The sequence below is a fragment of the Sturnus vulgaris genome, chromosome 9, assembly GCF_052056855.1.
Source record: "Sturnus vulgaris isolate bStuVul1 chromosome 9, bStuVul1.hap1, whole genome shotgun sequence".
Lineage (NCBI taxonomy): Eukaryota > Metazoa > Chordata > Aves > Passeriformes > Sturnidae > Sturnus > Sturnus vulgaris.
In genome coordinates, this window is record NC_142251.1 from 13,734,649 (window position 1) to 13,759,059 (window position 24,411).

At 36.6% G+C, this 24,411-nt stretch overlaps 1 protein-coding gene across 26 annotated transcripts in view; it reads left to right on the forward strand.

The window, feature by feature from the left end:
* ADGRL2 (adhesion G protein-coupled receptor L2) overlaps positions 1 to 14,007 on the forward strand; it is a 384,989-nt gene extending 370,982 nt beyond the window's left edge. For 6 of the 26 annotated variants that reach the window (XM_088169862.1, XM_088169864.1, XM_088169863.1 and 3 more), the window contains 8 exons: positions 542 to 586; positions 874 to 900; positions 1,568 to 1,736; positions 5,179 to 5,307; positions 5,720 to 5,816; positions 8,480 to 8,608; positions 9,416 to 9,433; positions 11,933 to 14,007. In XM_088169862.1, the coding sequence (XP_088025988.1) occupies positions 542 to 586; positions 874 to 900; positions 1,568 to 1,736; positions 5,179 to 5,307; positions 5,720 to 5,816; positions 8,480 to 8,608; positions 9,416 to 9,433; positions 11,933 to 12,687 (1,369 nt within the window). In that variant the 3' untranslated portion in view covers positions 12,688 to 14,007. Of the gene's footprint in view, positions 1 to 541; positions 587 to 873; positions 901 to 1,567; positions 1,737 to 5,178; positions 5,308 to 5,719; positions 5,817 to 8,479; positions 8,609 to 9,415; positions 9,468 to 11,203; positions 11,257 to 11,932 lie in introns of all 26 variants that reach the window. The other 20 variants (XM_088169882.1, XM_088169887.1, XM_088169868.1 and 17 more) reach the window with 15 other exon arrangements.
* Positions 14,008 to 24,411: the final 10,404 nt, after the last annotated feature.

A 24,411-nucleotide genomic window follows, 5' to 3' on the forward strand; every position in this document is an offset into this window, starting at 1 on the left:
TATATTAAGTTTGTTTTGTTAAATGACTTTTTGATTTAGGGATTCTGAGCAGTTTCTACTCGTAATCCTGTTCTCCCAAGAGAATTGACTCTATTATTATTGTTAACTTGAAGATTATCTGCTGTTTTCATGCTAATTTAACAAATGTTTACTTTATCATGGTGTTCTACTGTAGTATCCCTTTTGCAGAGTAATATAAGTTTTATATAGCTAACAAGGCTTTGGCAGCTTTCACTTCTTTAGATAGCTTTTTATTGTATTCTGTATAGCCTTATGTTATATTCAAGGTTTTTGTTACCAACGCTGAAGGGATGGTGCAACTTTCTAACTCTGAGGGTTGGATGTGAAAGGGTCTTACAGATCTGCTTTGAACGTTGGAAATGGCAAAGGGAGACTTTCAGTAAGGATAACATTGTGAACTAGATGTTCTAGATAGGTCAGTATCAGCTTCATTGCATGTTGCATGATGAGAGAGAGAGCTAATCTTTAGCATCTCTCTCTTTTCTTCCTTTTCCTCTTTCTGTCTTCTCATCCACACCAGTAATTACCGTGTTTGTGATGGCTACTATAATACGGACTTACCTGGGTAAGATAGAACCCTACATTAACAAACTTCTAGCATGATTTTTAACTTTACAAACTCGGTCATATTGTGGATTTCCCTTAATTTTAATTAACTATTTTTGAGATACCTGATTTGCTAAAGACTTTTAAAATATTATATGCCTTTATAATTTTAAATTGCTTGCCTCTGCATTTTGAATTTCCTAATTTTGACTAATTTTTATAAACAATTAAAAATGCTCTTATTAATTTCTGTTTCAATTCTGTCTAATAATTTTGTTTCTCTTTTCTGCTTATAATGCTTTCTAGCTATGAAGATAATAAGCCATTTATCAAGTAAGATCATTAGTTAGATGTGGAATTCACTGACTAAATTCCCTTTCCCTTTCATTCTGTGCTGTTCGCTACAATTCCTTTTCCTTAACCTATTCATGATGGAATCTTTTTTAGATTGTTCTGTAAAGCAATATCCATATTTTTGTCACATTCCAGCAGGGTTTCTTCATGCGGAAGGTACATCCTCTAGCTTCAGTTTAGCTGACTTTATCGAAGCATTAACGATTTGGGCTCTAGGCTTTTAATCTGCTGTTTAACCTTTGTGCATTTGTGTTACATTATTTGTTGTCATATGGCAGCACCACGGTTTAAAATCTATGGTGTGATTAGTGGCTAAGCCAGATTTATCAATCTCTCCTCTAAAAGCAGATAAAGCAATGGAGTAGCTGGAGCTTGTGCTATACCTCTGCATTTCAGAATAGTTTTGACATCCTATGCTGTTCTTGAGAAAGACAAAGGTTATATCTACTCTTGCTGTTTTCACTGGAGTCTAAGTGTACTGAATGGAATTGTTCTTTCTTTAATAGATAAAAGGTTAAACCCAAGGAATTTATACATTTCAATGTGAAAATAGTAAAAGTCAACTGCAGGAACTGAAATGTTAATATTGGATTTGGTGAAGTACATTCTCATAAGTAATGCTGCTAAAATTAATTTTCTTTTACAGATCCTGGGTCCTGGGTGCATTTGCTCTCCTGTGTCTCCTTGGCCTAACATGGTCATTTGGTCTGCTGTTTATAAATGAGGGGACCGTTGTGATGACATATCTCTTCACAGTATTTAATGCTTTCCAAGGAATGTTTATTTTCATCTTTCATTGTGCCCTTCAAAAGAAAGTAAGTTACCAAAACCACAGATGAATATTCCCTAACTCCTTAGAAATGCCATACATAATTATTAAGAAAATAGAGATAAAACTAACAATTTGAATAACTGGAACATTTTGAAGTAGTTTGAGGAGGGGACTAGAATTCCAATACAGTTCTTTCTGTATGTGCTAGTGGGAGTCATGTAACTGCTCTGTGACTCAGGCAGGTTTAACAGGGATGCAGCATTTCCAATCTGGGCTTGAAAAGTTTGGAGGTTTTGTGAAGAAAATTTAGAAGTTTGGCATATTGGTACATATTAGCCTGGACTTAGAGCCAAACGTCTTTTATGTCCACATGAAACAAGTCCTGCCTTTGCTGCAGCACTGCAAACAAAGGATCAGTTATGATATCAACCCATATCAGCCTGGAAGTGCTCTCCTGTTCTCAGATCAAGGCAGAGCACCTCTCCTGAGATCCCATTAAACTGCCACATAAAGCTATGGGTGATAGGCAGGGATTGTACTATGTGTGCTCATTCATTACAAAATTAAGTGGGATGTAGAAATTAATTTTATTATTAACTTTGATACACCTAAGAAAAAACTAGTCATTAATGTTAGACAGCTGCTAACAGGAATAGTTTTCTGAAGATGGAAAATATTCAGCATTAATACTTTTTTCCCAAGTGTTTGCCTCCCCCAGAAATCCCAATAGCTTTGTGCTCTTCACTGGAGCCTCCCTCAAAAGTGGGATGAGCTAAATTATCTCTGCTCCCCTTCTCTGGATGAAAGCAGAAGGGTCTGGAAGGAGCAGGTCTGCTGGAAGGAGAGAGACACAGAGAGGGAGACAGAGAGAAAGCTTGAAGGGGAGAGAGGAGCAAACAGGAGAGAAGGGAAGTGGAGGGCACAGCTCTGTGGGACCCTTTTTTGGGTTCCCTGCACCCCTACTCTTCTCCAGAGGGTGGAAATTGCAAGGATGCCTTAGAGGTGCTTTATGAAGAGTGCATAAGAGAAGCTGACAGCCTTTGTTAGAAGGCAGGACAAATGAAATTAATGAGAGTTGAGAGGAAGGGTGAACATCAAAAAATCCCACCCAAACAAACTTAACATGAAATGCAGTGTGTCCTACATTTGGAAATATCCAATTTGCAATATTTAGATTCAAAATATTTTTACCAATTTTAGGCTGGGGACTTAGCAATTATTAACTCCCATTATAATTAGCTCACCAGAGACATAATTAACTGATATTTATAAGATGGTTTGAGACCATTGGATAAATTGTTGTGTAAATACAAAAATCCTATGCTCATATTCTCAACTGTCCCAGCTCTAACATTACCAGCATCTCTAAATTTGGTGTAGCCAATGGCATTTAGAGGTGTTCTAGGAAAAGATCTGGTAGACAGAATTTTACCTGGGTGAACATGACACTCTACTTGTTTGGAGAGAATAAAATCACACTAAGAAAGAAGATTGAGCCTAAAAGAAGATAGGGAAGAAAATGCAAGTATTCTCAGAATGCAAATAATTTCTAGGTTAGAGTTTCATATAACGTTTCCCTTTTTACTATTTGTATTGGACTTGAACATCAGAAACAGATTCCTTTTTTATTTCTTTTTACAGCTGTGCATTGTTTTTATATAAAGTGGAGTCAGCATAAAGCAATATTAAAAAACCAGTCAAGTGTGAAAAAACATAACCTAGAGCAATAAGATTTATACCTGAAAGAATGTTAAAGCTGCTATTTAAGATTTTTAAGTGTCACTGCCTTTGACTGGCTATTGTCCTATCCTCTGTCTGCATAGCTAATGTAGTCTTTTTATTCTGTTATTACCACTTGGTCACTAAATTGAACAGAGAAATAGAATTGTGGAAGTGAAAACTATTATGTTTCCAGTTCTGACGAGATGATAGTGCTGTTGCTTCCATCAGTTTCCAGCAAGCTATAATTTAGAAATAATGACAGTGGAATGTGCAGTCCTGACAGATAATGCACATTCACTGCAATATAGGCATTAGGCAAAACCAGCCCTAGAGGGTGGTATTTGGGTAAAAATACAGTTTTGATTGCTATTGTCTCTACTACGTAGTGGTTTAGAACATTTAATATCCATTAGTTCTCAGGAATGTATTTTCTTAAGTGTTTTACCATCTAGTGATGATGTATATAGACCTATGTTTTCCAGGTTTAAAAATTATAATTCTAAGTTATTTCATTTCTGGTTTATTTTTTTTACATCTTTTTTGTGCTGATATATATAGATAGGGGTTGACTTAAAATATGTACCGTATCTTTTATAAAAAGCTAAGTTATTGTGCCTAGCTTGAAGTTAAAGCACAAATTATTCTACTTTTCTTCTTCCTTGTGATTTGTAGAAACATCACAGTATGTATTCTGTGAGTAAAACTCCTGTAGAAAACAGCACATTACGTATGCAAATCCACTCTAATCATTTTTTTGCATTTTATCCTCTCCCCTTTTTGCATACACATAACTTTCTGTCTTATATATTCATAGGTCAGGCAGAATTTCCAGATTAGCTGAAATCCCTCTTTTCACAGAAACTCATAAGTCTCATTGATGTAGAAGAGACACTTAGGTTCCCATGTAACCTGATGGAAGATTTATGAATTTAGGCTTACACATCTGTACAAATTCTATCTACTGTGTCCTTTCACTGATGCAGTCTTGCTACCAAGACATGCACACACTCTTCTGTTATCCAAAAATAGTAGTCAGTGAAGCAGTCATGGAATGTAAGATAATTAACTGCTCTGTAAAATGATCCTGATTAGTTTTATGGCAGTTCTTATCACACATAATGTAACTAAAGTTTCCAGTAGGTCACTGGAAATAGAAGGTGAATAAATGCAGCCCAATTCGTTTTGCTGCTCTGTCAGAAAAATAATCTTAAACATAGGTATATTCAAATTTCTAGATTCAACAAATTCAGTAGAATTGAGTAGATTTCTATGTTTTGGTCCTAAAAGTGAAAGGTGCTTCATTCCCAGATTTTATGGTTCAAAAAGTGACTCTGGAACAAGTGTGTCCATCAGCATAGCTGGGGCTGTGCCTAAAGTGGGGCAGTGGTTTTTGTGAGTTCTGTTCAGTGCCAGGGCAGCTCATTTTCAGACAGCATTCAATTTAGGTAAACTTAACTTTATCAATCTGCAATATGAAAATGAAATAAAAACAGTTCTATAACTAATTCAGTAATGATTATTCAGGGACATCTCTAAGAAGTGTGTGTATACCTTGGAAATAATTGGTTCAAAACTCCTGGGTAGCTGCTAATGCTGCCACTGAGTAGGGAGAAATACGTGGTTCTGCTAACAGCCAGCAATTTGACAGGCAAGAATTATCTATTTGCTTGAAAAGTGAGTAGTTTCAATGCAGGGTTCATGTGTTTCTGCCAGCAGATGTTTAAAATTATTTTATGCACTAAGCAATCTTTTTTCCCCCATAGGTACGTAAGGAATATGGGAAATGCTTCCGACATTCCTACTGCTGTGGGGGACTTCCCACTGAGAGTCCCCACAGTTCAGTGAAGGCATCAACAACGAGAACCAGCGCTCGCTATTCCTCTGGCACTCAGGTAACAGAGATTTTGACAGCATCTTTTAATTACCTTATTTATGAAAAGCCTACTGAGATGCCTTCCAATCAGAAAGACTAATTGTCTTCTCATTATTGTCATTTAGATGGTAAATAGATACTCCTGCATAGTAGAATTATTTCTTTTTAAACATTTGGTCTAATACAAATACCTTACTTTTTCTGGTAATTAGGGACTGGTTTATAGGAAGGTTTATACCACCATGTTTCATTGAAATTAAGTTTAATAAATTAAAATTAAAAAAAATAAAAGATGGAATTTTCACTATATGCCAGAAGAATGGTTTACTTTAGGCTAAAATAAACACAAATGGTCTACATAACAGCACACGAGTGGGAAAATATCTTTCTGTAACCTACTATGCTTTTGTCTCACTGCCTTGTGTTAACAGAGTCGGATAAGGAGGATGTGGAATGACACTGTGAGAAAACAATCGGAATCGTCTTTTATCTCAGGTGACATCAACAGCACTTCAACACTTAATCAAGGTCAGTCACTGGGAACATTTCAGTTTTAGAATCCATAAATTTATTACAGATTTTATAGAAGAATTGAAAAGAACGTTTAAAAAAAAATCTGGAACAAGTGTTCTCTAAAAGCAGAGTTTTAAAGTTATCCACCAGCACTTTTGAAAGCCATGTTCCCTTAACTGGTCCCTGCTATAGAAGTTGAATTCTTCAATTCTTGGGAATGTATTTAAATTAGTTTCATCAATAATTTAGCTTAAAAGCAAGATCATAATTTTAAATCTTTCCTAACCTTTATAGGTTAAATCTGAAATAGAAATATGAGTGCCATAACATTTTAATGCATATTTGACTGATTTTTAGGTGCAGAAATTTTCCCAGTGAAATCTAATTGATATCATTTCTATGCAAAAGATGTCTGTAAAGCATTTATCTTTTCTATTTCAAAGAGCATCATATCATGTAACATGGGATAGAATCCTGATTTTTAGGCACAGAGAAATCAAAACTCAAAACTTCTCAGCACAGACAGACTTGAAAGCTGTAACCTCATTCTCATGTCCAGACAGAAGACAAGGGTATTAACCAAGATAGATTTTCTCTCCTCCCTCATGTGTTTTGAAGGCAATTTGAGCCAGCAGTGGAGAGAGGACTGCTCTTTGCAAGCCAGGTTTGCAGTCTGTTCTTCCACCCAGTCCTTAAGTGAAGAGCAGGTAGCCCTGGTCTCACTGCAACCAGTTCCTGCTCAGCTCCCAAAGTTTCAAACAGAAAATCCAAATTCAGGATTTGATAGCAGGGATGTGTATTTACATTCATTTTGGAAGTAAAAACAGTGGTGTTTGCAAAGCAAAAGGTATCAGAAAGCATGATTCTATTTTTGCTGTTTGGTCCATAGAAAGTGGGTAAGACCTGTATGTCTCACTGCTCCTCCCACCCCCCTTATGAATCCTGCATGTTCTTCTGGCAAAAATCAAAATTAAGTAACTTCTCCTAGGTATGCGATGTATATTTTCCATGTCCCCTTCAGTGTCTTACTAAAATTCCAAAAATACATGCCCTGTAAAATTTGGTATTTATCCTAATTTGCTGTCTCTCACTCCTGAGGTTTGCTCTAACTGTGCTGCACTGTTAGTTAATTCAGTGTTGAGCAGAGGTCTCAGCAGCTTCTCCCTGTTGCAAATTCCAGACTCAAGTCACTGGAGATGTTCTGCCAGGATTAGAAAAATTGTTATCAACTCTATTCTGTTATAATATTGTCACTATCTCAGTGATACATACTTGTAAGGGTAGTTTAATAATTAATGACAAGTGTCATTTTTCCTTTAAAACAAAAATCAAGCTTTTAATTAAGCTTTTTCTTTCTTGTGACAAAGAAATTTGGATTGAAAAAAAAATCTTAGCAATAAATTGCATGTAATTATTCTAACTGAGATGAAATATAGTACACAAAGTAGAAAAAAAAAGCAAGCAAAATATATTTCACTTATTGTTTCTAGTAAGTACTTTACAATAGAAAAAAGCTATGATAATTTTTTTAGTTGATCACTAATACAAACTTTCAAATAAAATTAGCGTAGTCAGACAATAATTCTCTGTTAGAAATTTTTGCTCATTTCTGCTACTAAGCTGCTCTGGGAGTACAAAAGCATTAATATTTGGAATATATATCATTCCTTGCCAAATAAAAATATTTATACTATAAAAATATACCTGTCTCTTTAATTGTCCTTGGGACTGTAATACACTGATGTATTGCTTTGCAAAGTAATAAAAAAGAAATTTGAATTTTTTTCTTATTGAAATGTTTAAATTATTTTTTAAATCACAGCATTTTTCTTGTAGTAGCTAGAAATCAGAGATTAATTTACTTTTTAATAATTGCTCAAAATATGCTAGTTTTTTTTCTGATTATTCTTTGTTGTTTAAATGGTGTTGTGTTAACATGTAAATTTGCGTTTACAAGAGTTTAAATGAGTCTGTTCATGTACTACTTTTCGTTGTCTTACATTGTTCGTAAACTGTTTAAAGAAGCTTGTCATTCGAGGAATTCTTTTTTAAAACCTGGCAGATATGTTTGCAGCATGAATGTCCCAGGAGAAAATTTGAATGCTCTGATTTCTTAGAGCAAATATTTTGCTTTCCCCTCAGCATGCATACTTTTGAATATACTAAGATATACTTCTTGCAATTTGCCATCTACTGTCTCTTTGAAAACAGCAAATCCCTTCCACTATCTGTGTGGTTTTAATAAAGTGAGTAACAGCTCTGATTCTGTCATAAGAAGTTTTTCAATACCTTTCAGCTTGAGAAATTCAGTTCTCTCAGTTCTGGACAGAAGTGTTCCCTATGATTGTTTTTAAAGTTCTAATAGCTGTATGTAGTACCTTGATCTCTAAACATTTAATTGCTACTCTTGTGTAACAGTGATTTTGTATACATTAGTAAATATCACTTTCGCTAAATATTTACTTTGGGGATTTGGACACTACCTGTGAATTACTGGAATCTAACTGTATTTTCCTGCTCCCATTTCCAGTGTATAGCTCAAACACATCCAGAAATATTCAGCTGAATTACATTCTAGAAATCCTACATGATTCATGATGAATAAAAATTATTCTTTATTGAAACTGTCAGGCTAAACTTAAGGAACTGACATTTTTTTTCTGTTTCTTTTGCTTTAGGAATGACTGGCAATTACCTACTAACAAACCCTCTTCTTCGACCACACGGCACTAACAACCCCTATAACACATTGCTCGCAGAAACAGTTGTATGTAATGCCCCTTCAGCTCCTGTGTTTAACTCACCAGGTGTGCTTATACTTCCTGAATAAACTCCTTTTCTTGGCTCGCTCCAAATTCCCTCCTTTCCCTAGATAGAAACTCAGGTTGCAATACCCAAGCCGTACAGTCTGAATTTCTGAAATAAATTTGAGAAATACAGTGTTGCCAATGTCAGCTTGTAAAACTGCACTATATTATAGTAATGCCTTTGCCCTAACAGTATTTACCAATAATTATCCATGTTTTTAACACAGGTGGCATAAATCTTAATATACTATTAAAGGACTGACACCACATGGTCCGAGAGCCCATCTTCAAGATATATATCACTTAGAGGTATCATGTCTATGCAATATAAGGTTGACTCTAAAGCTTGCTAAGAAAACCCTGCTCATGGGATGGATGAGATACTAAAGCAGTGCAAGGCATCTTGACACCTTTGGATACCCTGCTGCAGAAAATTGTATCCAGCGTCAAACAGATCTATAGTATAGTGCAGCTTTATGGGAGATCATTTTCCTGTAGGAAAATCTTGCAATTAACAGTTAGAACAGTTTAGTTCTGTAGGAATAGAGGGTGTCATCATTTACCTAACATTTTGTTGTTACATTATCTACTTGCTTTTTTTAACAATGTTGCAGTTCATCAGTAAATATCTTGCAGATACTGTTTGATGAGTCCTAAGATCACTCTAGTGTAAATAGAATGATAAATATTTGAAACAGAGCTCATAAGATCTTGTTTCCAGTTTTTATTTCAAGTCTCCTTTTTAACTGAACTGTAGTTTCTATTTTCATTCTCTTGTTTTCTTACTTTCCTTATGCTTTCCTCTAGCAACCTACAGAGAGACAAGTATGGGAGTAAAACTTAACTTTGCCTATCAAATGTAAATTTTTTCAGCATGATTTTTAATGGGCACAATTAAAACATAACTAGCGGTCATGAAGTAGACTCAGCGGGCAAGTGGTTCACAATTTGCAAATAAAATGTTTCCACATTCAAAAAGTACTTGCATACTGCTTTTTGGGAAACACCATGAGGTCTGTAGCAAACCCTATTGGTAACACAAGTTATGCAATGCTGAAATAATTTGCTATTTAAAACCAAAGCAGTGTCATGTCGAAATGCTTAACAATTTACTTATATTTTTACATTCCTACAGTAATCTTGCTACAGGCTATGAAAGATTTCAAATTAATTACCTGATCATGGGCAACAAAATTTGCTTCATCAAACCAATTTGAATATATTCTAGCATGCTTAACTCTGCAGTATATCATAGAAAACTCATTTTGGATTATCAGATGTATTTTGATATCTCTTTAGCAGAGGAAAAGAAAATTAAAATTACAGCATTAAATCACTTTCATGAGGGAAATGAATCCAGCATGTGGTCCATGTGTTGTCTACTTTTATAAATGCCATATGTTCTGCACAGCTAAATCCATTGCAAGAAAAATCTTGGAACATACACGAAATTGCAAAACTACATAGTTGTTTAATCAAAGCTTAAAGAGACCTTTCAAACAACCCTCATCACTGTTAAAATCACAGTACACATGGAGATGAGTTAACAATAACACAAATGTAAAATGACTTGCAAATTGCTCAGAATTTATTTGGAAATTATTACTCTATTTTTTAAAGTTGAAGACAAAAATCTTTTCATGAGAAAATGCAATTTCTTTTTAATTGAAAACTATATTTCCAGAGAACATTGAATTTTCTAGGATAAGCTGCAGCTTTAATTATGAAAAAAAAAATCCACAGAATGAGAAAATGTAAAATCTTTTACAAAAAACTTTTCCCTTATACTCCTCCAAGCCTTGCATATAATGCAGCAGCCTCACAGTGGTCAGTCTCATTTCAGTAAAGTCACTTCATTCTTTCTTTACTTCCAGACATATCTGTAGATAAAGTGCTTTTCTAGGAATGCTCTAACCATCTGATTTCCATGGTTCAGACTGTTTAATTTCTTGCGAAGTTTCTTTTTTTTTCTTTTTTTTCTTTTTTTTCCTTTGCTTGGGAAGCACTGTGCTGTCATAGTTTACATGTCTTTGTGTCTATAGGAAAACCTTTTCTTTATCAAGTTATCGGAAAAAAAAGCCAAAACTGAAAGCATAAAGACTTTAATCATCATAAGACTTCATTTTCCCCCCTCTTAAGCTCCTTTTCATGTTTTCAGCAGATTTACCCAATCTGTCATTCCTTCAACAGCTATGAGATATCAGCCATGGCTGATTTCCTCTTCCCATTCCACAACTAATATTTATTCTTTGGTTTAATTTCTGTGACCCATACTTACAGAAATTCCTAACATTTCTGCATTTGACTTCCATGCCCATGGTAACTGTGGGCCTAACTCTTAATTAACTATTCTGGTTCATTCAGCGCTGTCACTGTGACTGATGCAGACTGCAGGCAAACTTTGACCTTTAGGAGCCTGGGGCCTTTGTTGGCAGACAGAATATTAGTGCAAAAAATTACATTAAGTGGGAAAAGAAAAGCTGTTATTGCTTAGTAATCTAATTTGCTGAACCCTTGCTCTGACTAAGTTGCTGAGAAGCTCAGTAATTCTTCATCATGTTACAATAAATCATTTTACTTTCTTTTATATATCAGCTACTCTTAGGCCAGATAGCCTGAGCAGACAGACATGATGTGAGTTGTCCAAAGTGAGTCATTCCACCTGCTGTCTATCGTGTTGTTGGATGGTGCTTGTGGGCCCTGGTCCCTGTAGTGTGAAAGATGGCTGTCCTTGTTTAACATAAATTCTTTGTATTTATCCATTTTTTTTCATTCTTTTCTTTACTTCATCTCCAAGAAAAAAAAAAAAAAAACACAGGAAAAAATGTTAGAAATGTTGTTAAAGTAGTTGCTTGCCAGTTATGTGGGTTTATGTTGTACATTTACCTTCAGTTATGTCTGTGATCTAATTCCTTTTTAATTTAGTGTCGTTTAGGACAAATTCTGTTAATTTTCTTTTTCTAAATCATGGTGATGTACTTCAAAACATAGATGTTTCCAAATGAATTGCTTTGCATTACATATGCAAGGGCATGGAGTGAACAGTTCCTTGTGGAAAAGTCACAGAATTGACACTAAATTAAGAAATTCAAATGCCACTATTCCCCACAGGAAACACACGTTACTATTTTTAGAATGCATCTTTCTTATAAGGTGTGCAACTGTTTACATTTGGGAATGTTCAATAACCTAACTTTTCTCAAGTTTTACTTCCAAGTACAACTTTGTCCTGAACTACATTAAAGAACTTTGTTAAAAATAAAAAAAACCAAAAGTGATAAAAACATGTCAGGCACTAACCAGAGATGTCTTTTTCCATTTCAGGACATTCACTGAACAATGCCAGGGATACAAGTGCCATGGATACTCTACCGCTAAATGGTAATTTCAACAACAGCTACTCGTTGCGCAATGGAGACTATAACGACAGCGTGCAAGTTGTAGACTGTGGACTAAGCCTGAATGATACAGCTTTTGAGAAAATGATCATTTCAGAGTTAGTGCACAACAACCTGCGGGGCAGCAGCAAGAACCACAACCTGGAGCGGGCACTGCCAGCCAAGGCTGTGATCGGCGGGAGCAGTAGCGAAGATGACGCCATCGTGGCAGACGCCTCCTCTTTGATGCACAGTGACACCCCCGGGCTGGAGCTCCACCACAAAGAGCTGGAGGCCCCACTCATCCCTCAGCGGACTCACTCCCTTCTGTACCAGCCCCAGAAGAAAGTGAAGACTGAGGGAACTGACAGCTACGTCTCACAGCTGACAGCCGAGGCTGACGACCACCTCCAGTCCCCCAACAGAGACTCTCTTTACACGAGCATGCCCAACCTCAGAGACTCTCCCTATCCAGAGAGCAGCCCCGACGTTGAAGAAGACCTCTCTCCTTCCAGGAGGAGTGAAAATGAGGACATTTACTACAAGAGCATGCCAAACCTAGGAGCTGGCCATCAGCTTCAGATGTACTATCAAATCAGCAGGGGTAATAGCGACGGCTATATCATTCCCATTAACAAGGAAGGATGTATTCCGGAAGGAGATGTTAGAGAAGGACAAATGCAACTAGTGACAAGCCTTTAATAGTGTAGCAAAGAAATATTAAAGGCCACGTTCAAGTATTAAAAAAGACTTAATTGGCCCCATGCAGGCTCCCTCATATCTGCTCGAAGAGACAATTCTGTTGACCCTGTGGTTCTCCAGTAACAGGGATGACTGGACCTTGCAGTTCTGTGAATTTTTATAAAACAAAAACTTTGTATATACACAGAGTATACTAAAATGAATTATTTGTTACAAAGAAAAGAAATACCAACAAGGTATTTAAGATATCTTCTGCTGCTGAATTTAACAAAATTGTGAAAAAAAAAGAGAAATAAACACTTTCCAGCCATTTTACTGCAGCAGTTTGTGAACTAAATTTGTAAATATGGCTGCACCATTTTTTTTTCTTAGGCCTACATTGTATTATATACAAGGCGTAGGCTTTAAAATCCTGTGGGACAAATTTACTGTACCTTACTATTCCTGACAAGACTTGCAAAAGCAGGAGAGATATTCTGCATCAGTTTGCAGTTCACTGCAAATCTTTTCCATTAGGGCAAAGATGGAATACATGTCTAACCACTAGCAATCAAGCCACAGGCCTTATTTCATATATTTCCTCAACTGTACAATGAACCGTTCTCATGAAAAAATGGCTAAAGAAATTATATTTTGTTCTATTGCTAGGGTAAAATAAATACATTTGTGTCCAACTGAAATATAATTGTCATTAAAAAATAATTTTAAAGAGTTTGAAGAAAATATTGTGAAAAGCTCTTGGTTGCACATATGTTATAAGCTGTTTTTCTTACACTGTTCATAGTACGATAGTTTGTTTAAAATGCAAGTTCTACCTGTTTTCACTTATTTTTTCACTGTAAACAGTGTTCTGCTTTGACAAGTTAGTTTTTATTCTTAAGTTTTGAATTTTTATTGCCAAAAAATATAATTTGGGGAGAAAGTTGTTTTAGAAGCCAATTATGCCAAGCCTTGCACAAATTTGGTGTAGCTAACAAAGATTGTAACTCAATTCCCTGTTCATTCTTTAATTGGGGTTGGGTGGTAAGGGGTAAAGGGGACACTGGACACTTCTCAAAAGCTTTCTCGTGAATAAAAGGTGCCTGTCCTTTAAAAAAAAAATAAATAAAACATAACTATAATTCTTCCATATTCCTTCTGCCTATATTTAGTAATTAATTTATTTTATGATAAAAAATCAAATGAAATGTAAATTGTTTCAACAAAATTCTGCTTTTTTCATCCCTTTGTGTAAACCTGTTAATAATGAGCCCATCACTAATATCCAGTGTAAAGTTTAACACCTGTTTGACAGTAAATAAATGTGAATTTTTTTCCAAATAGGTAAAATGTGCATTATTATGTACGAAGCATAATTGGCATCAGCAGTCCTTTGACCCAGATGTATCCTGCTTCGAATGGCATCTTTACATTTCATGACATAAGTGTTGAGAATTCAACAGAAACTGTCTATAGCTCTTTAGAAGACAGGTCATCTTTACTATTATTTTGTCACAATTGAATAGAATCAAACCCAGATATAGCAGGGTCATTAGGAAAAGCTACGGTAAATTCATGTATTTACATAACTTTTAAGTAGGCATCTGCACTGAAATTAAAAATAAGGTGGTAAGCACCACTCTTATATTCTTGGCAACAGTAATTAGTGGTTAATTATTAGTGATGAAGATACATTGTTGCAGTGGGGAAAACATGAATAAGCAGCATTTGGCTTGCACTCTGAGTGCTATCTAAATAATTCATCCATCATGGCACTGGTTTCTGTTAGATAAATAAGCATGACTGTCCCTATTTTTATCAAGCTAGAGAACTGCAGAAGCAGCTGATGCCCAAGATGTTATCTACAAGTCAGTAGCTAAATTAGAAGTCTGAAATCTTTGTTGTGTTGATTCCCAAGCCTCTTTTGTTCCTCTCATCCAGGGCCTTTCAAAGATTGCATCAAGGACTGCATTTGTCACCACTTCCAAAACTATTCTTTCAAATAACTCTCAAATTAATACCCCATCATCACAGAGGCCGCAGTTTCACATGTGGCCAATGTGACTTTCTGTAAACAGCAAAAATTCACTTGAAAGCTTGAAAAAAATCACTTGTTACCTTCTAATGTGTTGGAATATATAAAGTCCTTTTGAAAAACAAGTCAATGCATTTTTAAGAAGTTTGGAATTCAGAAGAATGTTTTGGGTGAGACTTCCCACTGTTGAGGAGGTTCAAACTCTAAATAGAAGCCTAAAATCCAGGTTGAGATGGAACTGTGGGGTTCAGGTAACCTCGATATATCTGTTCAGAGCTAGCGACTGTTCATGAGTAAAAAAGCATCTTCTGCCATCAGCCACTGGTAACTCTTGCCAGTAAGTTCCTTAACACTTCAAAGTTACTGTGTATGCAGCAGAGTCACTGAAACGTTAAAATTTAATCAGAAATGGTTTACTTCTGTTTAGTAGAGATGTTTTAAAAATTGGAAATCTCTATGAAACAGAACTTACTTCTGATTAAGGGTACACAGCAGACAATTTTCCTTGGAGCAAAAATTATTCCCTTAGTCTGTCTGGCAAAAGTATACTTGCTGCCTTCTACCTAGGAAATCATGTAATTGAGGATTTCAAAATTATAGTACTCAAGTAATTACAGTACACATGACCTAATAACATCACCAACTTTCTGCAGAATCTTCAACCCTATTCCAAGCAATTACTCCTTTCTGTCTAACCTAAGGTGGCAAAACTACATACTGGAGAAAGGTTTGTAGCATTGTGATCTTAAATACGTATTCAATTGCAAATGTAACAAGTATTCATAAAACAAGAAAATGTAGCTGATGAACCTAAGATGAACCAGCTGAATCTAAGTATCATAAGGGAATTCTTTTGTTAGCTTCTTTGTAATGTAGATGTTGCTTTTTAGTGAGCCTGTTTTTTTTTTTTTTTAATGTTGAGCTAGTGAGTGTCCTGTGTTTAGCTAGCAGCCAATACATTGCCAAATTTCTGTTGGTGTAATTTCTCAGTGTAGTAGGTTACAGTATAATTATATAGTTGACAGCTTATTGTAATTTATGTTCTCTTATAACATTCCTGCCATCTTGTCTTGGGATCAGAAGGACAGAAGAATTCAGAGGAAGATTTCAAGAATAGCGAAATAATGGCAGCAGAATTAATGGAAACAATTGTTTCTTCAGGGTCATCAGTTAACCAGTTCCTATGATGGTGCCCACGATATGTTGCTATTTTAGGCACTGTCTTTCAGAAGAGCTGTAATTTTCTTATGGCTGGAAATCTGTTAGTATCAGTGTTAACCCTACTGGCTCAGTTCAATTCTTCCTTGTAACTTCAGTCCAGTTATATTAATTCCTACAAAAGATTGAATGGGATGTGCATTTAGTGAACTGTTGTATAATGGTGCTATGCATTGTTTAATATAAAATACATCTCAATTCTACATAGGTGAACCATAACATGAAGAAATGCAACACTGGTAATAACTTTTTAGTTAAAACTAACCTTTATCTGTAAATTCTACAATACACCTTTGCTTATTTTAAATTTGAAATGAAGTTACTAATAAAGTTTACATATATTCACTTATGTAGGCAATAAAAGGTGTTTCAAATTGCCATAAATTATGGATAAAATATGTGTCATACTTGATGTCCTAAGTTTTAAGGATTTTTTTTTTTAACTACTCAGAACAGACATTAACACAGCAACAAAAACAGTACAGTACACATACTGTAGCTGGTGTTATCCCACTTTGCCTCAAAAATAACAAAACTTCTCTTCTAGACCTGAATAAAATTACTTTTCAAAATCAAGAGAAGCTACAGCTAGGCAATCATATACATATATACAGATATACACACACAACATTTTAATTCACTAATTCTAGGGAACAATGAAGAATTTAAAATGATGAGATTCAGCAGTAATCCTTCGGTTTTTAAGTAATCCTGCAAAGACACCCCAGAGAGATGACAGTAAAGCATTCCTTAATTTTTTAAAAAACAAATGGTAACAATCACCTTCCACATTTATGAAGAGCAGTGTTACCATTTCGGTAAGCAAGGATCTTGCTATATGGCTGCACAGAGGGATCAGGATCCCAGATTTATTGATGCCACTGGTATGCTGGGTCTCTACTCCACAGTGACACTACCAGTTTGTAATCCAGCTTTGAACTGAGTTGGAGATAAAAATTATCACTGTCACAACCCTGGAAGCAAGAGATCTGTGTCTTTCATTTACACAAGCACTTTGTAAACTAGTAGGAATTCAATTAATGGCTCCAGCTCAATCATCTGGCTCTGCCAAAAGTCTGGAGGTTCATTAGGACCCTGTCTATTTCAACAGTGTTTGGGGATTTTCTCAGTAAAATCTTGATGTGGTTTTTAGAATGACAACTTCCAAATCCTTTTATTCATGCAGCATAAATTCTCAATGGTATTTCATTAATTCATGCCTAAGAGCATTAATATCTCTTCTTAGTGTATTATGTCATCATTAATCTCAGCTGCTCCCCATCAAAGTTCCTGGCATTGGATCACACCATGGTGCAGCCTGAGTGGTTATAAATGCTACTGAAAATCACACAAGCCTCAACTCAGCAGCAAGGAGATTTTAAAGGACCATTCAATATAATGCACCAGCTGCTGCAGACATCATTCTGGGATCCCAGATGGGGGAAGTCACAGTTGCATAAATTACACTCAGAATAGGTAGCTCCATAAAGAAAATTTTTCTACAGTAAAGTTTGTGTACTAAACAATTTCTTCCTTGGGTGCATGCCTCCTTTTATATGGTGAAGTAGGAGCCCTGGCACAATGTAGACTCTCTACTGCCAACCAGTTCAAAGTTTAGGCAGCAAAGCTGAGCACAAAAACATCAATGTGCATGAAAAGCTCAGGTTCCCAAATAGGAGGCAGCAGGTTAGTACCTGTATGGGTTTTTTTAAAGGAGAATCTGGATCTCTGTAGATAGCATTGGAATAACTGCTCCAGTCCTACTGTAGCATTAGAATTGTTTTAAAATAACATAAAACTGCTGAACGTTTGGCCTCCATGATTGCTTAACAGAATGATTCCCAAAGGTTAATGAGGTTCTCATGAAAATAATTCATTTTAATTCTCTTTAAATATACCACTTTGCTTCTTTTTTTTTTTGCACTAGCAACATAAATAGAAGCTTCTTAGCTTGTATTCTTAACACCACTCATTGTTTTAAATACTTGCCCTCTGTCTCTTATTACTTAACTTCTTTCTAAACAAACCCTTGTTTCCAACATCCTCCACCTCTCTAATTATTTAGTTGCCAGTCTTCAGAGTTACACTTTGTCAGTATGCTTTAAGAGATAGGGCAAGAACAAAATTATGGGTGATTTGTTCATGTTGATTTATGGATGGGAGTTGTATCTTCTATTCTGTGCTACCGCCACCCCACATGGTCTCACATTATCTTTTGTTTTCATAGGATCCCTTCACAACACACTATCCACTAGGCTGGTCATAGTAAGTAATGACCAACATAGTTATGGTTAATTTAGAGCCCAGCAAAACCCATGAATATTTCCAATTATTCTCTTGAATATGTGCCCAACCTTGCATTTCTCAGCATTGCCTTTCATCTGCATCACACTGCCCATTTATGCACTTTGTTAACCCAGGTCAATCACAATCTTCCCTAGTTCTGATTAACTGAAGTAATTCTCTGCTAACAGCAAACAGTGCCACCTCCCCAGCAGCATGTTCATCCCCATTTTCAGATAGCACCAGTTGAACAGTGTAGGGGCACTGTACCATTAGCCTTTTGCCATGCTAAAAAAATCGACCATTTAATCCTGCTCTACCTCTTAGATTCTAATGCACAACTACTTTAGCTCTCACTTCCTTAATACGCATTTGCTTTAATGGCTTCTTGGGAGAGATATTTTTATATGGATTTTTTTCTTTCTTAAATCCAAATAAATTACATCAACCATTCCCTCTAGTCTCAACAGCTGCATGATTCACTTAATTTTAGTATGTTAGAGAGGCACAATTTTCTTGCCCTAAGCAGTTACATCTCTTTTGGCAACGTTTCCTCTGCAGTTCGTGCTTAAATGTGAACCTGCTAGATGTCAGACTCAAAAAGCACTTCACTGTTCAAAGTGAAACTTTGGTGGAATTGAGGCACTTGAATCCCAGGTACAACAGATGTTACTTCTAATCTAGAAGATGCATGTTTTTGTCAGTAAAGCCTTTTTATCATCCCAAGTTTGGTGACTGTGCATGTGCAGCCCTGTCACTGCAGCCAGGAACCCTGAGCAGTGTCACTGCCTTGCTGTGCTAACCATTGCAGCCACTGAATGGCATAATCCAGGAATTAGGTTACAAAGAACTCCTTCCTTCCCCTGCTGAAGCCAAAGTCCTGACAATAACCATCCTGGAGTAACTCTATGATGTTTACATCATAGCACCACCACGACCACCAGGGCTCTGTGGCACCCATGGATCTGCCCTTACTGCAGCTAGATCACTGCAGTGGGAGCTGCATTTGACAATCTCTCCAAATCTCCGTGAGCCTGTGTATCCCTCTCTATGGAAAGCAGGTTCTAAAATTTCTCACAGCTTTATTTATTTATTTTTTTGATCACATGAAAGTAGAAGGCTCTGACCACACCAAATTTATTGTTCCTTTAGAGAAAGGGTCACGACTCCTGCCCATGCTCAGAAGCAGCCCGGGTTCGGGCCTGGTGTCCCTGCCATGCACAGATGCTGTGAGGCTGCAGAAGGGCTGTGCCATGTTCCTGGCACTGACCATGCCAGGGGACCTGCAATGCAGTGTGAGATGCTCTCCAGCCCAAGGTGGGCACTGCTGCACCAAGGGGCACTCAGGACTCGTTGCCCACACCCAGCTGACAGCTCAGAGAGCCAGGCTGGGCTGGCAGGGTGGCAGCCCTCAGCCTGCACTGCCACAGCTTCCCTCGGTGTCCAGGCTCAGTGACAGCCACACTGTGGCTGCAAATGCTGCCTGGGGCTCTCAGCTTCCATTTCCCTCAGGCAGGAGTAGCTTAGTGTGAAGCCACTGCTAAAACCCTTCCTTGAGGAGAACATAGCTGGAATAACTGATGACAGGGCTATCTCCATGGCAAAGCCCAAACGTGCAAGTTTATACAAAATGTGAAGGTTTCCAAGCAAATTAGAGGTTGCCAGAATAACCTTTTTTTCAAAAGCTGGGAAGGACGAGGAATTCAGACAGATGGAGAAGAAAATAAAAGGACAATATAAAGCAAATGAGGTGCAGAATTAATTTTGCCCTTTCTCATTTCTCTTTACAGCATCACTAGCTGCTGCCTGTTCAAGGCAAAAGAAAAATCTCAGTAGTGCCAATCTGTCCAGGTAATTTGACAAAATACTTCAGAGAGCCATTTCTAACTCTTCAAACTTGTTGATTCATGTATATGGCCTAGCCTTGCCAGATCACAATATGCTTACAGAAAGCAGTCGAGAAATTTTTCATTCCAATGTATTGAAATTTTCAAAGCACATTTTCAAAATCCAATTTAACAAAAACAACTTACTTCAATGGACTAAACTACCACTCACAAAAATCACGGAAAACTAAGGAAACAGTCAAAGCGCCTATCAAGAAAAAGTTGATTAGGGGATTTGCCTTAGCACGGGCTTCCCATAAGTTATCTAGGCAAGTTTTCTAAAGCTATGACTACACCCTTCCCTGAGAACACAGCTGATTAGTACCAGCAAGGCAATGTTACCCATACAGGGGTGCTGTAAATACCACAGTACTGTACTCCTTAGCATCACTTAAGGAATCTGGTCTATGTCCATTCTTAAAAGTTCTAAAAGTATCTGCAGAGACAATGTTTGTATCATATTTAAAGGATTACTGTCCTGACTGAATACTAAAAGTAAGCAAACGTGACATCTATATATAAAGAAGGAGAACCTACAGTTACAGTCCTACAAAGTGCTGTGTAACTTGCTTTCAGGATCCAGCTCATGGTGTGCCACAAAAGTTTCTCTTAATGCAGATACAGAAAGTACACGAAGCTAAGTTCTGAATATTCTGACATCCAAAGTAAGCAGGTAGCTGCTGCAGGGGAGGTTCCTCTAGGTCTCAGCAAAAGTTTAATGCACATTATTAGCTGGCACTTACGAGACTACTTGGTGTCCCCATCTCAAGATAAGAATATGCTTATAGTTATGTTATAATTAGGTCAACTTGGTTATTGTTCTGTGGTTTGACAAATGCTGTATTTAAAGTAATTTTAAATACTAATTTTTAGACCTTTTCTGTGAACTGATAAATCAAGTGCTATTTATTCATGGAATTACTCTTTTCTTTCCTAATGCTTATTCCCTCTGGCTTGTAACTTTAATTAGAACCTGCTATCTGTTCATATTGGTAATGGTAACAGTTGTCACTATGTGCAGATGCATAGATTCAGCTCGTATTGCCCCTTTGACATTATACTTAAAGCCTAACAATCTTCCCAGCTATGCATCTGAGCATACCATCCATTAGTGCTTTATCTCACTGCCACCCTGAACTCCAGACTCTAAACACTAACAATCTGATTGTTTTTTAACCAACCAATAATGCATTTTCTAAAGACTAGAAACTGTACAAAAAATAGCTTCATTTGAAGATAAATATCTGCCCGAAAAGGTTATTCAGCCTATCCAGATTTCTTTTTTATTACCATAGGTTTTCCCAAGGCAGTATTGTTTCTTGAATAATTATCGATCTAAGCAATCATGTGCTAAAGCAGTCTGATTCACTCATTAAACATACACTTGGCTAGAAGGAGAACTTGGTTACCCTGGTGAAAACAAACAACTCCTTTTTGCCTGCTCCTCAACCCTTCCATAGAATATAATGACTGCATTGAAATTTAATCAGTTAATATTAGATTTGCATTTCTCAGGAAAAAGAAACATCAAATATATATTTTAGAGCAGAGAAATTAGGATCTGGAAAATTGTTCAAATAACACTAGTCTTAATTGATTTGTGTCTGCATACTGATTCATAGGTTTCAGTAATTTGAAAGGAATTGTCCAGCAACTAGTTGCAATCAGTTTCCAAAAGCTTGCCAACTTCGTATTTAGATAAGCTATTTAGATAAACTTTTCCTTCCAATAAAAACTAATTACTTTTGAATTATTTTTCACTCTGTGATACAGAAAATTATATCTGTTTTATATGTTTCTGATTAAATGCATCAGGAATAGAATAGCTTTCAAAGTCTCTGTTCATTGGGAAGATACAGACAGGCTGCTCTTGAAATGGTCTGCATACCCTGTGTAAGAGTCAGCAACACAAGCCAGGGACAGGCTTATGAAGGTATCCAATGGCAAACACTTCAATTTAAAGGACTTCCATTTGCAAATACTGCAATTTAAAGGATTTTTTTTTTGCATTGACTCATTTAGTCCATGTATGGTACAGAGTTAGATTCAGCCTCACATCTTCAAACACCCAGCACCACTTGCTTACAGAAAAGGTACATTTTGCAGAATGAAAGGTGATGATGTTTAAAGCAAGCAAGGGAAAGGGCTCCTGTATATCTATTATTTAGTCTCCACTTGTCCTCACAAACAGGACGAGTGATCCAAAGTTTGTCCAAGTGACATTGTAGTTCAGCATGCTGCTGTTTGCCACAGAATAAAATATTACATATTCTTGGCAAGAAAAAAGTGGTAACTCCAAACAAACAAAGGTTCACCCGCTGTGAATCTGCTCAGAATTCTGCAGTTTGTGAGTCCTGGGTGCTCGAGACAGCAGGACTTCTACATAGCCTGCTCTAGTGCAAGGCTCCCTGTCCATGGCAGGGAAGGTGGAAGCAGATGATCTTTAAGAGCTCGTCCAACCCAAATCATTCTGTGACTCTGACTTACTAAAAGCATCCGATTGAAAATAATTAGTATCAAGAATGAAATTTAATACTCTAATTTACATTTGAGAGATCAGGAAGATACCTGGTGGACTTTGGTGAATTACAGAAAAATATTGCAGCCTCCTGATATAAATAACTCTCAGTGAATATTTTTCCTGAAATACTGAAAGATTATCACAATCATTTCATTCTAGCTATGAGTCAGTACACAAGCAAGAGTTCTGCTATATCAGGAGTGGAAGAGCATGCAGGATATGCCCAAATAAATTTTTGACTTAATTTATGACAATCAAAAATTAGCATATTTTGATTGAGGTGTGTGAGATTATTCCAGTCCTGCACCAGTTAATGGGAGCAGAGTGAGGGTTGGTGTCTGGTGCCATCTATTTCCTGCCATTTCCCTCTGCTGCTCACCCCCTCTGTTTTATTAGCTTATCGCAGAGCCAGGGCTGTTCCACATCCATGCACTCCTTCTTGTAAAATCATTGCTAAATTTAATGCTCACTACTTAATCAATTTTCTCTCAACAGGTAACGAATAATTGAACAGTTGGAGGGTGGGGAATGACAAGATTTAATGTGTTATTTCCTTGTAGGAAACAATACAACTCACCCATTTATATTTATGCATGTTCAATTATCTGCATTAGCCAAATGACCCTAAGAGTAAAGGTATCCATGCCAACTCCTCCAGTTGGCAGAAAATAGCAGATACCATGTACTCCAAGCCCAACCCTAGACCACAATAAATAACATTTTCAACTGGTGGAAAAGTGAAGACAGCGGAAGACAGGAACTTTTTCAATATATTTCTTTGTTGTATGTTTTGTTCTGCCACTAGCACCAGATTGCTGTTCCTAGCAGTAAAGCCTGCAATGAAGCCCAGTTGAATCAATGGCAAAAGTTTTTGCTGACTTCAGTGAGACCATGATTTCCCCTTTGAATCGTTAAGAGAATCTTTCTGTATCTCAGTTTGTTGATTCTTAGATTTGAATACTGGAAATTAAAAATAAAGACATTAAAAATAAAAATAAATTACCTCAGTTTATCAAAATCATTTCCAGCCATGGAAAAATGCTTTGTTTCTTCATCACTCATAACCTTGTTCCACATGCATCACCCTCAGTAAGTGCTATTTCACAAAGGAGAGCACACACTGTTTTTTGCCCACTAGATCAATACCTGTCTAAAAGTATTTACTCACCAAAAGGGCTGTGATCCTTTTCTTTGTCACCCTTGAACTTCTGTTCTTCTCTTGAAATTTTTTGCTTTTTGACACAGGTTCTTTTATTTCCTGGCTGTTGCTAGCTCCTAATAGGATGTTTTTTATTCTTTGCTCTGACATTTATTATAGAGTATACATCATAGCTTTTCCACTTGTCTAATCAGAGGGTTGGTCCAGCACTGAAATTGCAGCTGTTTTAAAATGCTACCTATAAACACACACTTTATCTTCAGTTCCTGTTCACAGTAGCTCAAAGGAGACAAGAAGATGATGATCAAAAAAGGAAATGGAAAAGACTGATGGGAGACTTGTTTTATAGAAGCAGAAGAAGAGTAGAAGGGCAAGCAAGACATACAGGTAATCTACTCTCTATTGGAACAGGGCAGCAGTTATTGTATCATACTCTGTGAATGCATTCAACTCAACAACTTATATTCCGACTAGCAAAGACTAAAGTGATGAAAGAAGCTGGAATAAAAGGATATTAAATAAGCCCTGGATAGTTGACTGCAATATTCACAGCCTTTGGAATCTTTTATCTTTCCTGCAATTGGCTGCTGACACATCATTTGTCTTTAGAGAAGCTCATGCTTTCTTTTGACTGTCTGAAATA